The sequence below is a fragment of the Dreissena polymorpha genome, chromosome 1 (assembly GCF_020536995.1).
Source record: "Dreissena polymorpha isolate Duluth1 chromosome 1, UMN_Dpol_1.0, whole genome shotgun sequence".
Taxonomy (NCBI): Eukaryota; Metazoa; Mollusca; class Bivalvia; order Myida; family Dreissenidae; genus Dreissena; species Dreissena polymorpha.
In genome coordinates this window covers 82,133,292-82,147,847 of record NC_068355.1, presented here as the reverse complement: position 1 = coordinate 82,147,847, position 14,556 = coordinate 82,133,292, and the positions used below count along the sequence as shown (strand labels likewise).

The 14,556-nt window shown below is 36.4% G+C and overlaps 1 protein-coding gene across 4 annotated transcripts in view; it reads left to right on the top strand.

Moving 5' to 3' along the window:
- Positions 1–7,625, top strand: part of LOC127837807 (glucoside xylosyltransferase 2-like) — a 34,217-nt gene extending 26,592 nt beyond the window's left edge. For 3 of the 4 annotated variants that reach the window (XM_052365221.1, XM_052365226.1, XM_052365214.1), the window contains exon 9: positions 672–7,625. In XM_052365221.1, the coding sequence (XP_052221181.1) occupies positions 672–887 (216 nt within the window). In that variant the 3' untranslated portion in view covers positions 888–7,625. The remainder of the gene's footprint in view (positions 1–671) is intronic. The other variant, XR_008029479.1, reaches the window with a different exon arrangement.
- The last annotated feature ends 6,931 nt before the right edge of the window (positions 7,626–14,556 follow it).

Genomic DNA, 14,556 nt, shown 5'->3' with positions numbered 1-14,556 from the left:
TACATGCCAGACCCTTTTTTGGGTCACTAGGTCAAAGGTCAAGGTCACTGTGATCTCTAAAAAATAAATAAAAAAATTCTGGCAAGCTTTCATTTATTCAAAACTGCACCCGCAGCCGAGCGTGGCACCCATGATGCGGTGCTCTTGTTTAACTTAAGTTCAATGGCACCCCCAAATAGGAATAAGTCTAGGAATTATTTGTTAAAACACACATGTATAGAGCAACACAGTGACATAGAATTTGTGAAAACACTTATTATCCCATGAGAGCCAGAATGGTTCATCAGCTGCCTTAGTGCACAATTACCGGTATGCCATTTTGGTTGTCAACATACAGACTTTTTTTCTTGCATCTAAATCTGCCTCTTTGAGGTTACATGGTGAAAATAGCTAGGATAATGTATTGTCCTCCGTGTTTCTGTATCAACCTTGGAGGCAGTGACCTGTTTTGAAGGCACATTTTTTAAAAACAAACATATGTTTTGTAATTTAAGTATCTGTAAACAACACTTTGATGTGGTCCGAGAGTATGTCTCCATAATTAGTTGTCTCTTCAAAGTTTTAGTATCACCATGGAGGCAGATTGGCATTCAGGTTATTTGAGGAGACAAAAGTCCATATTATCGTGCTTCAAAGTTTAAAGTCTGTATTTTCTGCACTCTCGTTTTCAGCATTATCTAGGTGGCAGCCTGAGGTATGATCTCTTAGCATCCATAACAAAGAACCTGGCTGCGGCTGAGCCATCCAACTGTGGTAAAGTGGAGGGTTTGTTCACTCGTAGAATAGACAGCCATCTCACTCACATAGATTCTCAGCAGCAGCAGCAGCAGCAGCTACCTATGGACCAACAACAACAACAGCAGCATAAGGAAAATCCTATTTCTTGACAGCGTCTGGCAAATTTATTTTAGTTCTTTACAGTAACATTTACATTAGATTGATATTGCCTGATAACAAAATATTTCTATTGATAACAATATAAATCATTACGTCGCTGTTTTAAAGTGAACGTGATATTTTAGTTGTAGAATTGTTTATTGAAGTTTATAATTGCTCTATTTAAGGCAGCACTTGATACCTTAATTATATTTATTGTTTGTTGTTAATTTTATAAGATGTTTTAATATGGACTGCATTAAATGCAGTTATGCATGTGTCTGTCAGCTTTAAAACTCACATTCTGAGTATTCTAATTATGTGGCTTTAAAGTTTTCACCAAAAAATATGTGAAAGGCATGCTGTATAAAATCATATTGTTTGTGTGTACAATACCCTTGATACATGCAGATAGTATGTTGGGAAAATATTTTTCTGGCGATGTAGCAAAATCCTGAGAGTTAATGCTTTATCCAGAGGACAGAGGAACAGAATAGACCCTTTCCCACTCAAAAGCAAATAGAAAATGGCTATGTGCAAACAGCATAAAACCAGAACAGCCTGATAGTAACTCACAGTCTGTTCAGGTTTTATGCTGTTTGCTTCTCATCAGTATCTAAGGGTTGGACATGAAACCTTTAAAACATGAATAAAACAAGAAAAGTCTTGAATTATATTTAACTTTCTTAGGGACCACAAATGCGTCATAATACGTTTCTAAGGGCTTAAGGGTAAAAAAGTGTTTGAACTAAGAAGCCCAATAATTCTATGGCATTGAAAGATGCTCATCTTTTCACAGCAACAGTATGTGTATCATATTTCAACACAATCAAATGGTATTGTATTTACTTACTTTCCCAGTACTATAACTGTTTTATCTACCTTACAAATGTGAACATTTATAATTGGGTACACACGTATCATAGATAATAAATGCATTTCGATGAGGTTCTTTAATTGAAACATTGAAAATCAGAATAAAACAAGACAAATCATGTATCAATTTTTTATGTTTATTTATTATTACACCCCCACAAACGAAGTTAAGGGGGGTATAAAGGAGTGAGCTTGTCTGTCGGTCGGTCCGTAATAAGTGTCTGCTCTCTATTTCAAGTAGTTTTCATCCGATCTTCACCAAACTTGGTCAGAAGTTGTATCTACATGATGTCTAGGCCAAGTTCGAACATGGGCCTTGTCGGGTCAAAAACTAGGTCACGGGGTCACGTAGTGCGTTTTAAACATTCAGCATGTTGTCCACTCTCTATTTCAAGTAGTTTTCATCCGATCTTTACCAAACTTGGTCAGAAGTTGTATGTAGATGATCTTAATGCCAAGTTCGAACATGGGCCTTGCCGGGTCAAAAACTAGGTCACGGGGTCACTTACAGCGTTTTAAACATTCAGCATGTTGTCCGCTCTCTAATTCAAGTAGTTTTCATCCGATCGTCACCAAACTTGGTCAGAAGTTGTATCTAGATGATGTCTAGACCAAGTTCGAACATGGGCCTTGCCGGGTCAAAAACTAGGTCACGGAGTCACTAAGTACATTTTACACATTGAGCATCGTGTCTGCTCTCTATTTCAAGTAGTTTAAATCCGATCCTCACCACACTGGGTCAAAAGTTGTAACTAGATGATATGTAGGTCAAGTTCGAACATGGGCCATGCCAGGTCAAAAACTAGGTCAGGGGGTCACTTAGTGTGTTTTAAACCTCACCATGTTGTCCGCTCTCTAATTCAAGTAGTTTTTATCCAATCTTCACCAAAATTGGTCAGAAGTTGTATCTTTATAATGTCTATAGCAAGTTTGAATATGGGTCATGCTGGGTCAAAAACAACGTCACGGGGTCACTTAGGGCGTTTTTAACATCACAATATTGTCCGCTCTCTAATTATACCCCCCTTCGAAGAAGAGGGGGTATATTGCTTTGCTCATGTCGGTCTGTCGGTCGGTCTGTCCGTCCACCAGGTGGTTGTCATACGATAACTCAAGAACGCTTGGGCCTAGGATCATGAAACTTCATAGGTACATTGATCATGACTCGCAGATGACCCCTATTGATTTTGAGGTCACTATGTCAAAGTTCAAGGTCACAGTGACTCGAAATAGTAAAGTGGTTTTTTGAATGATAATTCAAGAATGCATATGCTGCCAACAGGGCACACTCTGAACAATATTACTGAAGCAACTGGTCTGTAATCCTAAATCTATAATTATCAGTCCAATGAAACATCATCCTGTTAGTAAAATACAGTGGATCAGTAAAAATATTATCAGAATATGAGGTTTTTTGTATATTTAGTATATTAAATATTGTGTTAATGTTTAATTTTGTTGATTAATATAAATATAAGCAGGACAGGGGAGGTAATACACTACAGGGGAAACAAATACAATAAGTTTAAATTTATTGTTACAGATTTGCCTCCCTTGTAATATATTTAAATTTTACCAAATGTAAGGCTAACTGCATTTTTGTAATGCATACTACTACTACTACTACTACTACCACTACTACTACTACTACTGCTACTACTGCTGCTGCTGCTGCTGCTGCTGCTACTACTACTACTACTTCTTCTACTACTACTACTACTACTACTACTATTACCACTACTACTACTTCTACTGCTACTACTACTACTACTACTACTCTACTACTACTACTACTACTACTACTACTACTACTACTACTACTACTACTACTACTACCACTACTACTACTACTACTACTACTACTACTATTACTACTACTACTACTACTACTACTTCTACTACTGCTCTACTACTACTACTACTACTACTTCTACTTCTACTACTACTACTACTACTACTACTACTACTACTACTACTACTACTACTACTACTACTACTACTACTACTACTACTACTACTATTTCTTCTGCTACCACCACCACAACCTACTACTACTACTACTCTATTACTACTACTACTACTACTACCACTACTACTACTACTACTACTACTACTACTACTACTACTACTACTACTACTACTACTACTACTACTACTACTTCTACTACTACTCTACTACTACTACTACTACTACTACTACTACTATTTCTTCTGCTACCACCACCACCATTCACAGTGACAAAAAACGTATTCACACAATGGCTGCTACTACAACTTATAGCCCATATAGGTGGGCATGCATGTTTATGCCCCCCTTCGAAGAAGAGGGGGTATATTGCTTTGCTCATGTCGGTCTGTCGGTCCGTCCACCAGGTGGTTGTCAGACGATAACTCAAGAACGCTTGGACCTAGGATCATGAAACTTCATAGGTACATTGATCATGACTCGCAGATGACCCCTATTGATTTTGAGGTTACTAGGTCAAAGGTCAAGGTCACCGTGACCAGAAATAGTAAAATGGTTTTTGAATGATAACTCAAGAACGTATACGCCTAGGATCATGAAACTTCATGGGTAGATTGATCATGACTTGCAGATGACCCCTATTGATTTTGAGGTCACTAGGTCAAAGGTCAAGGTCACGGTGACCCGAAATAGTAAAATGGTTTCCGGATGATAACTCAATAACGCATACGCCTAGGATCATGAAACTTCATGGGTAGATTGATCATGACTCGCAGATGACGTGCGTTTTAAACATTCAGCATGTTGTCCGCTCTCTAATTCAAGTAGTTTTCATCCGATCTTCACCAAACTTGGTCAGAAGTTGTATCTAGATGATGTCTAGGCCAAGTTCGAACATGGGCCTTGCCGGGTCAAAAACTAGGTCACGGGGTCACTTAGTACATTTTACATATTGAGCATGGTGTCTGTTCTCTATTTCAAGTTGTTTAAATCCGATCCTCACCACACTGGGTCAAAAGTTGTAACTAGATGATGTGTAGGTCAAGTTTGAACATGGGCCATGCTGGGTCAAAAACTAGGTCAGGGGGTCACTTAGTGTGTTTTAAACCTCACTACGTTGTCCGCTCTCTAATTCAAGTAGTTTTTATCCAATCTTCACCAAAATTGGTCAGAAGTTGTATCTTGATAATGTCTAGAGCAAGTTTGAATATGGGTCATGCCAGGTCAAAAACTAGGTCACGGGGTCACTTAGGGCGTTTTAAACATCACAATATTTTCCGCTCTCTAATTCAAGTAGTTTTCATCTGATCTTCACCAAACTTGGTCAGAAGTTGTATCTAGATGATCTTAAGGCCAAGTTCGAACATGGGCCTTGCCGGGTCAAAAACTAGATCACGGGTTCACTTAGTGCGTTTTAAACATTCAGCATGTTGTCTGCTCTCTAATTTAAGTAGTTTTCATCCGATCTTCACCAAACTTGGTCAGAAGTTGTATCTAGATGATCTTAAGGCCAAATTCGCACATGGGCCTTGCCGGGTCAAAAACTATGTCACGGGGTCACTTAGTACGAATTACACATTGAGCATGGATTCCGCTCTCTATTTCAAGTAGTTTAAATCCGATCTTCACCACACTTGGTCAGAAGTTGTAACTAGATGATGTGTAGGTCAAGTTCGAACATGGGCCATGCCGGGTCAAAAACTAGGTCACGGGGTCACTTAGTGTGTTTTAAACCTCACCATGTTGTCCGCTCTCTAATTCAAGTAGTTTTTATCTAATTGTCACCAAAATTGGTTAGATATTGTATCTTGATCATGTCTATAGCAAGTTTGAATATGGGTCATTCCGGATCAAAAACAAGGTCACGGGGTCACTTAGGGCGTTTTAAACATCAAAATGTTGTCCGCTCTCTAATTCAAGTAGTTTTCATCCAATCTTCACCAAACTTGGTCAAAAGTTTTATCTAGATGATGTCTAGGTCAAGTTTGAATATGGGTCATGCCAGGTCAAAACTAGGTCACGGAGTATCTTAGTGCATTTTAAACCTCACCATGTTGACAGCTCTCTAATTCAAGTAGTTTTCATCCAATCCTCACCAAACTTGGTCACAAGTTTTATCTAAATGATCTCTAGGACAAGTTTGAACATGGACCATTTCGGGCCTAAAACTAGGTCACGGGGTCACTTAGTGCGTTTTTTAACATTCATCATGGTGTCTGCTCTCTAATTCAAGTAGTTTACATCCGATCTTCACCAAACTTGGTCAGAAGTTTTATGGAGATGATCTTAAGGCCAAGTTAGGACATGGGCCTTTCTGGGTCAATAACTAGGTAAAGGGGTCACTTAGTGCGTTTTAAAAATTGAGCATGGTGTCCGCTGTTTTTTGTGAAGACGACATGCAAAATATGATGTGTCAATGTGGCATGTGGGGGTATTCGTCACGTCTGTGACAAAGATCTAGTATTTTTAGAAATTAATCTCACAAAATGGTCCAGATCTAGGTACTAAATCTTTCAGCTGTGATAATCAGTTGTAAATAGGTTTTTAACTCGGCTGTTTTCAGAGAAAACCCAAGGTATTGTCATAGCCAGCTCGTCTGCTGTGCTAAATCCTTGACATTTGCTCTAAAATCAAAGTGCTTCCACCTACAACTTTTAAACTTCATATGTAGATGCACTTTGATGAGTTCTACACTTCAACCCATTTTTGTGTCACTAGGTCAAAGGTCAAGGTCACTGTGACCTCTTAAATTAAAAAAGAAATCTAACAAGCTTTCATTTATTCAAAACTGCACCAGCAGCCGAGCGTTGGCTCCCGTTATGCCATGCTCTTGTTATACAATTAATATTTATGTAAGTTGCTTATTGTTATGATGCTTTAATGCTTTAATAAAGTGTGCGTACTGTTATAAAATAATTATTTTTTTATAAATATGTGTATGAATTTGTGTTTTTCTATTGCAATGTTTGTGTGTTTATTTATAGTTGTAGATATCCCATTAAGAATAAACTTGTATTGATCTTTATGATGTCTGTATTAGCATAACAATATAAACTGATATGAATTGTATTGAAACTGCTATACAACAGTCTATAACTATTATGAGGGAGTTTTGATGAATATATCGTTGTAATTATATGTAGTCTATCTTAATCCTTTGTATTAGGCTTCAAAAAAGCAAATACACATATCAGGGTGGATTATGTTTTTGGAACCCAAAGCATCTGGATGACTTCTGGAAGCATTTCCTCTGTTTTAGAGCCTTTATGTATTGTTCTAGAGTGTATATCAGTAATTTTATCGCTCTTGATTTGCGCAAGCTGTTAATTTTAAGTTTTCAGCAGTTTTGAATGCATGCGAGTTATTTATTCTTTTGAATAAAACTTTTAGAATATTCATGTTTTCCTGAGCGTATGTTTGTATAAACAATTGTATTAAAACGTATAATAACTGTTAAAGAAATAATGTATTTTAATTTTATTTTAAAATATGATGTCCCATTATTTTGTCTAATATGGTGATGTTTACCTTGGGCAGGGTTCTCTGAAGTTTAACTAACAGTGTTTTGTATATTGTGCTTGTTCTGAATTAAGCGATTTCGGTATGATTGGTTTATAATTTATTTTACCTGGATTTTTGTGATAATTTGTGTGAAGGCATGAACATGATAAAAAAAAACACAATGTCATTAGATTTACTTTCATTCCGGTTATGTATATACCATATATAATTGCCCAACTGTTCTATCTTGAGGTGAACTGTCGTGATTACTTCAGAAAATTGTATCGAGTTAGAATCACTACTTCAAAAGTTCCATCTCTCAATGCATGAGTTTGTATTAATATACAACAATGTACTGGCTTTGCTAATCAAGATATATTTGTAATAATAAAAAACCTTTTAATTATGCCAAATATATTGTATTATTTTCTTTTCAATAAATGTGCTGAAATCAAAATCAAATGAAATCTTTATATTGAGTTTGATCCTTGAAGGACCCACGTAGCTATGGTGTGATTCATCTGCCTCCTAATAGTATTATTGTAAAATTCTAAATTATGTTCTGTAAAAAAATACATTGGTAATGGGCATCAATAGATAATTATCAATCATCCCCGATTACCGTGAATGAGTGGTTATAGAGATGTACTGTATGTGTTTGATTGAGTGGTTCTAGAGATGCACTGTATGTGTTTGTTCGTTTGCCCTTGACCCTAAGTAAATCCTTATCGCGTGAGGACACCAGATTTCGTACAATTATAGTACTGATGGCGCAAATGCTAATTATAAAACATACGAGACCCTTTTCATTCTATGAAAGCCATTTACGCTATTCAGCCATAATATATTCCTGTTGCCATGAGTGCTGTATCTTCTCAAATAATACTTTCAAAATAGAAAAAAAACCTTCAGGACAGGAATTAGACACTCATTTTGAAATAACACCATACTAATTATTGCGGCTAAATAAGTAAAATGGAAATGATTGATTTTAATAAGTCGTCTACTTGTATTTCTCGGTTTACTACGGATTGAAAGTAGCAGCCAATCTCGAAATGGATATTCGCCTTAAGCGTCGACGATAATTTGTCTGTGGTGACCATGCGACATGGTTACTGAAAGCTTTTTTGACGTACAGATGGCATCTCGACAACAGGGTCCCCGCAACGACCAGAACAAACATTTTTGGCAGGATCTTAATCTGTTGCTGCAAGCATGTGCCGATTATAAATCCTTAAAACATCCGGTGAACATTTTGGCACTACGTTTTTGGTGTTGACGCAAGCAAGCATACATCATGCACGCGTGGTACTTGATTACTTCCCTGATATTTATATGATGTCAGTTCTTGCGTGATTAATTTTATACGTGTTTTCAATCATAAAACGACGACGATAGAGCAAAGATAAACGTCTGATGTTAAGGAAATATGTAAGTTTGCATGTTATGCAATGTTAATATTCGTGAATATTCGCACGCGCCGCCATTACGGTACTGAATAACGAAACAGGGAAGCGAAACTATTTTTGAACATACAGTCCAACCTGCCCGAGCGACCGCCTGTTAATAGCGACCAACATCCAATAACGACCACACCGATTTCCTCCCGAACGATTTCACTATATATTGAACCTGCGAATAAAGCCCACCTGTGAACAAAGACCAACGACCACCCTTTTACATTCCCAAATCTCCATTTTGATAGCTTACAACGACCACTGCAATCATACAAATCTACGATTTCGCAACTTTCAAAAAACAAAATGGCCGCCAGGACGCTGCGTAGTCACGTTATACACATCTTACCAGTGGACTCGTCGGTCGCTATGGAGATATTGGCAAGTGACAGTGATAGACATAAAAATGCTTCATAATCGCTAAAACCAAATAAAAAAACTATTAAATATAACACGAATGATCTGTTTCGTAACCTCGTTCATGCTTCTATAGCGGGGATTTCTGGGAAACGTTCTTTTGTTCTCAACAGATAGCGTCGATCTTTTTTATTTACGGGTGCTAACAACGCAATAGTAGAAGGTAAAGCTTGTTGATATTAACAGTTCTCAATTTATAAAACGTTGGACATGAGTTCATCAATTACTACAGACAACCTCATAAATGCTTTATAATCGCTTAAGCCGAAAACCACTTAATATAACAAGAAATATCTTTTTGAAATGTAATCGGCGTAAACGCTGACTTTGAAATAAAGTTTGCAATTAACTTTTCTAAATGAATAAATAAAATGAAAGCAAAAGTTTAACTATTGTTTTTTTCACTTGTAAGTTACATGTTCACCGCATGAACTGTGTTTTATAATTGTCAAACGACACATTAGTGTAAGTAGATAAAAAAAATACTACGGGAGTGCACATCATATATGTCCTCACATGCCTTATTATGAGTATAATTCTTCACTATCGAAATAGATCGTATGTTAATATTTGATTTGAACGCAGTTTTCTTTCGACACATTTAACTCACACTTTCATAGCCGGGTATTGCGAAAATGGGTCTTACTCGTTTCGGCCCGCATTTCTTAAATTCAACATGTGCATTTGCGCAGTCAGGTCAGAGGCGATGCTGTTCGCTATAACATCACTCAAAATGTTATGGTCTCATTATGTATATCCTAACCAGACTGAGAGATGCGCAGGCTGAGTGGACTATATATATATGATGGGCGCATATGGAATAAGAACCACTTTCGCATGACGAGGGTCATTAAAGTCTCATTGCAAATTGTAAATGGCACATTTTAGTACAATGCTTTACGATACAAAATTGAATTCAAAATAGCAAACTTGTAAATTAGGGCAGCCTATACAGGCGTTCAGGAACGATTTCCAGACGCGCTGACCGAGTACGGCAAACGTTGTGGTTTGATAATTAAACGATTTTCCTCTTATCATGACACTATACTATTTCGGTAATGAATGTATCATCTTGAAAGCAAAACTGAAATTCTGCGAGATAGATTTTAAAGCGTAATTGTAACTGGGCCACAATTTGTTCCGTTTGAACATACAGAGAGTAGTCCGGGATTCCTTACACTAAACAGTGCTACATCCTTTGCGCTGAGAACAGACACGGTGATGTAGCCAAAGTTCAGAGGTTTTATCTCGAATCAGTCTATGAAATATTCGAAAATATTCATGCGTGTCTGCTGGCGTTATGTAAATGTCATTAAGATGAAAAGCTGAGTAAAACAGCTATGCCGAAAACGCGCATTAGTGCTCTAGACCTATGTTTAGGTCAGAGTTGTTGACACCGTGTGAACTGCTAGGGTTACAAGTAATTTATAAACAACAATGTACGGGTCAACAGGGCTATCTTGATGACTACCTAATTTGTGAGTAAAAAGTATTGCTCGCAATTTATTTTTTTAATATTTATTTTCATCAATGATCTTATTGTATATTTTGAATTTGTATATGGTGTCAAAAATCAAAAGTTGTGTACAGGGAACTGTCATCATGAATTATATTCTTAGTGAGATAGGTATTCGATATTCAAATAATATTCATTTGATGGTGATTGAAAATTGTCTTTATATTCAGTTCTCACTACCATTTACATCATACTTTGTATACTTTCAGAACGTCAAAAAGGGCCATATGTTGTTGTTATTTTGTCTCAGTTATCTCTATTAAATAAATGGGATGATAAAACGTGCACACAAAGCTCGACCCGTGCGTTATAACACACTCTTTATATATTTGAATGGCGTGTGTTCATTTCAAACTTGCGATTCATTTTGAAAAATGAATTGCGTCATAAATTATGCAATAGCGAACAACTTCAGTGCCTTCAGCGCTTTGATATTTGAAGGTGACGCGTGATATCTGATCTAAATAACCGTATCTACACATGTGCAGACATATGTGGTGTAACGAGCATACCCATAAACGCTTCTAATCAACACTTGAGACATCGCCTCCCATTGAGCGAATGCGTTCGTGCCTTTATCGCAGATGTTTTTTAAGATCATTATCTTGCTTAAATTGATAATCCGTAATTTATTAACAAAACACATCACGTGCTGTTTTCGTGTTTTTATCATTTTTTCACCTTATATTAAACTTAAATGTAATAAAGACATGTTCGCGAAATTTAGAGAACAAAATTGGAGCTTTTTAAGTTTATTTAAGGCTCCAGTTTTTATGAATGTAGGTGAAAATGTCAGAGGTAATTTTTTTTACCAGAGGTAAAAATGCCAGAAGTAAGGTGGTAAAAATACCGTAGGTGAAAATGCCAGATGTTATATAGTAAAATATAGTTTTGAGCTAACCGTTTTTTCGGCGTAAGCTGTATTAAGCCAGCTTTTCACCTTAGCCTGACCTTTGTTAGCGTCCAATAGAACTCAAATAAAACTTCCCGCGGCCAAGTACAGATGAATACACTTCATTGACTGCATTGGCTGATTTGAGAATACGACCAGAACATTGGAAACATGTCCGCGTCTTTGTAACACTGTTTTACTGCGTGTTCAGCATGAAACAATTTTATATCTAATGAAAAGGCTTAATAGATAGAACAGTTTTACACTCAATCTCGGCATCAATATAGTTTGTGCGTCCACCTTTTATTTTCAGAAGATTTTCAGCGCGAGAACGTTTGCACTTAAAGGCTATTTTCTCATATTTATTACTAACTTCCATATTCCTGTCAACATGTTAACATGTTAAAGTATAGAGAGCAGTGGAAGCGAAGACTCACTTTAATGCATTGCATTTCAACTCGCGAGGTATATCGGGTCAATTTGCGGCCACTGTGTGTGAATGTCAGAGTTTACATACAGGTCATCGCTGCGTCTCTACCCTATGTGCTGATCGGAGTTCGTGGCCAGGAAAATAATCGTTACATAATAAAGACGCTATAGCGTGAACTAGGTGAACTGGAATTTTCTTTAGACCAGACAGATGTTAAATGAAGATATTCAGCGATATCATATGATATGTCAATAATAAATTCTTAATGTGTTTTACAACAATACCATGATTAATATTATTTTTTGATTAATTTAACAAGAATTATGCCATCATATTGACTAATGAATTAAGCATGAGCGCAATGATTCTCGATACTGTTAAAAATCGATTCAAATAGCAACGCCAGACAAACCACTAAAAGAGGTTTGTTCGAAGAACGCGCGTATAAATATTTAAAATATATACGGATACTTCGCGTGTGGCCGGTTGACTCATATGTTTTAATTTCACTTCCATTCTTCTTTTGGTTTTCTGTTTTGTATCTATACGTTTATGACCAGCAATATGTAATAATGTAAAATAAGCCGCGAAAACTCCGCGTATCATCCCGTACTGCGTTTGCTGCAGCCAGGAACTGCACAGAAAAAGACATTCGCTATCATTGATCTCATTCATTGAAGTCTTTACATTTCATTAACTGCAACCACAATCAACGCCGTATATCTTTTTTAAAAAGATATTTCTTGTTATTATTGAACATTTTTATCGTAAATTTAGATTTTATTAAGAAATCAGTTGAGAAAATTTATTTCAGGCTATGGACTCTGATATGACCTGTAAAACGCTACTTAATTGATGATTTTAAAATAGAGTTTTAAGCAAATGCTTATATGTACTTTTCAATAAAATAGGAAAATATCTAACAGATTTGCTAATAAATAGCCACGGTACTTGTTCGTTTAAAATACCCGAATTTACTTATGTATAAGTTGAGAGCGAAACATGAAAGATATTAATAAAAACAGTTGAAATGAAGACTTATCTAGATGCATGTAAACTTTTAATTTACAAATTTTGCCTGAAATCTTACAGAGTTTCGCTTATAAATAGTTCATGACCATTTAACCACAGCATATTTTTGTTTGTTACTTTCACCAAGTGCATAAAAATATTTCCGGACCAGTTTTAGTTAACATAAAAAATATCACTTCGTCTATAGATTTTTATACAATATTTAAAATGACATTTAAACAGGGAAATATATAAAAACGCAATAGAACATGTTTAAAAAAAACAAGATTTGTACCACTCAATAAAGAAGTCTCCAATCTTGCAACATCTACTTTCAATAAAATTGTAGACGTGGATCAATACGTCTCTGCCGTTGTCTAGTTTTTTCAATGTGTCAGCTTTACTGGTCCTTTGGGTAGTCTGGTCTAATAACGGCCGTATATTTATAATAAGCTACATGAAACAAACGTACCAAATATTGTTTTAGCTCACCTGAGCACAACGTGCTCATGGTGAGCTTTTGTGATCGCCTTTGTCCGTCGTCCGTCGTGAACATTTGCCTTGTGAACACCCCAGAGGCCACATTTATTGTCTGATCTTCATGAAACTTGGTCAGAACATTTGTCCCATTGATACCTCGACTGAGTTCGAAACTGGGTCATTCTGGGTCAAAAACTAGGTCACTAGGTCAAACAAATAAATACCTTAAATTGGTCAAAACATTGGTTTCATTTAGGGGGGCGTGGGCGGGGCAGTTTTCTCTATATGTATATAGTGAAAACATGTGAACACTCTAGAAGTCACATTTTTGGTCCAATCTTCATGAAATTTGGTCAGTACATGTGTTTTCTGGATATGACGGTTGAGTTCGAAAATTGTTCGGATCGGTAAAAAAGCATGGCCGCAAGGGGGTGGGGGTGGCGCATTTTCCTTATATTTATATAGTAAAAAAAGCTTGTGAACACTCTAGAAGTCGCAGTTTTTGCCTAATCATCATTTTTCTAAACATCAATTTTATAGATATCTCGGACGAGTTCGAAAATGGGCATGATGGGTGGAAAAAATTGCTGCCAGGGGGAAGTTTTCTCTATATGTATATAGTGAAAACATGTGAACAGTCTAGTTCTGTTAAGCAATAATGTTAAAGAAAGATAACCTGTACATACTTTCTAATAGTTAACTCTCTTGTATAAACCGGGGACTTCCTTCATAAAATGTGAAGTACATAAAGACAGTAGTTTGCATGCACTTAATAAACCTATTGTTTCTACGTCATAAAATAACTGTATATGTACTAATGCACTGTAGAGCCTTATCTTTCATCTTTTCTGATAAGCCAAGTTAACCAACTGTGTTTTGATGTATTGATTGAAAATCTAAGATCCATTGGATTGGGAAAATCAATCATCTCAGCAGACTACTGTGCTATGAAACTGTTTCCATGGCAACCTTGACTCCAGTTAAATGCACTGGCTTACCTTTACATAATTAGTGCAGTAGATAATGACCACTCTTTATTCATCAACATACTAGTATGCTAAAGATACTGTCCCTTGAAGGGTCCCCACTTCTGCTAAAATAAACTGGGTTTTATTGTTGAATACAATAACCCAC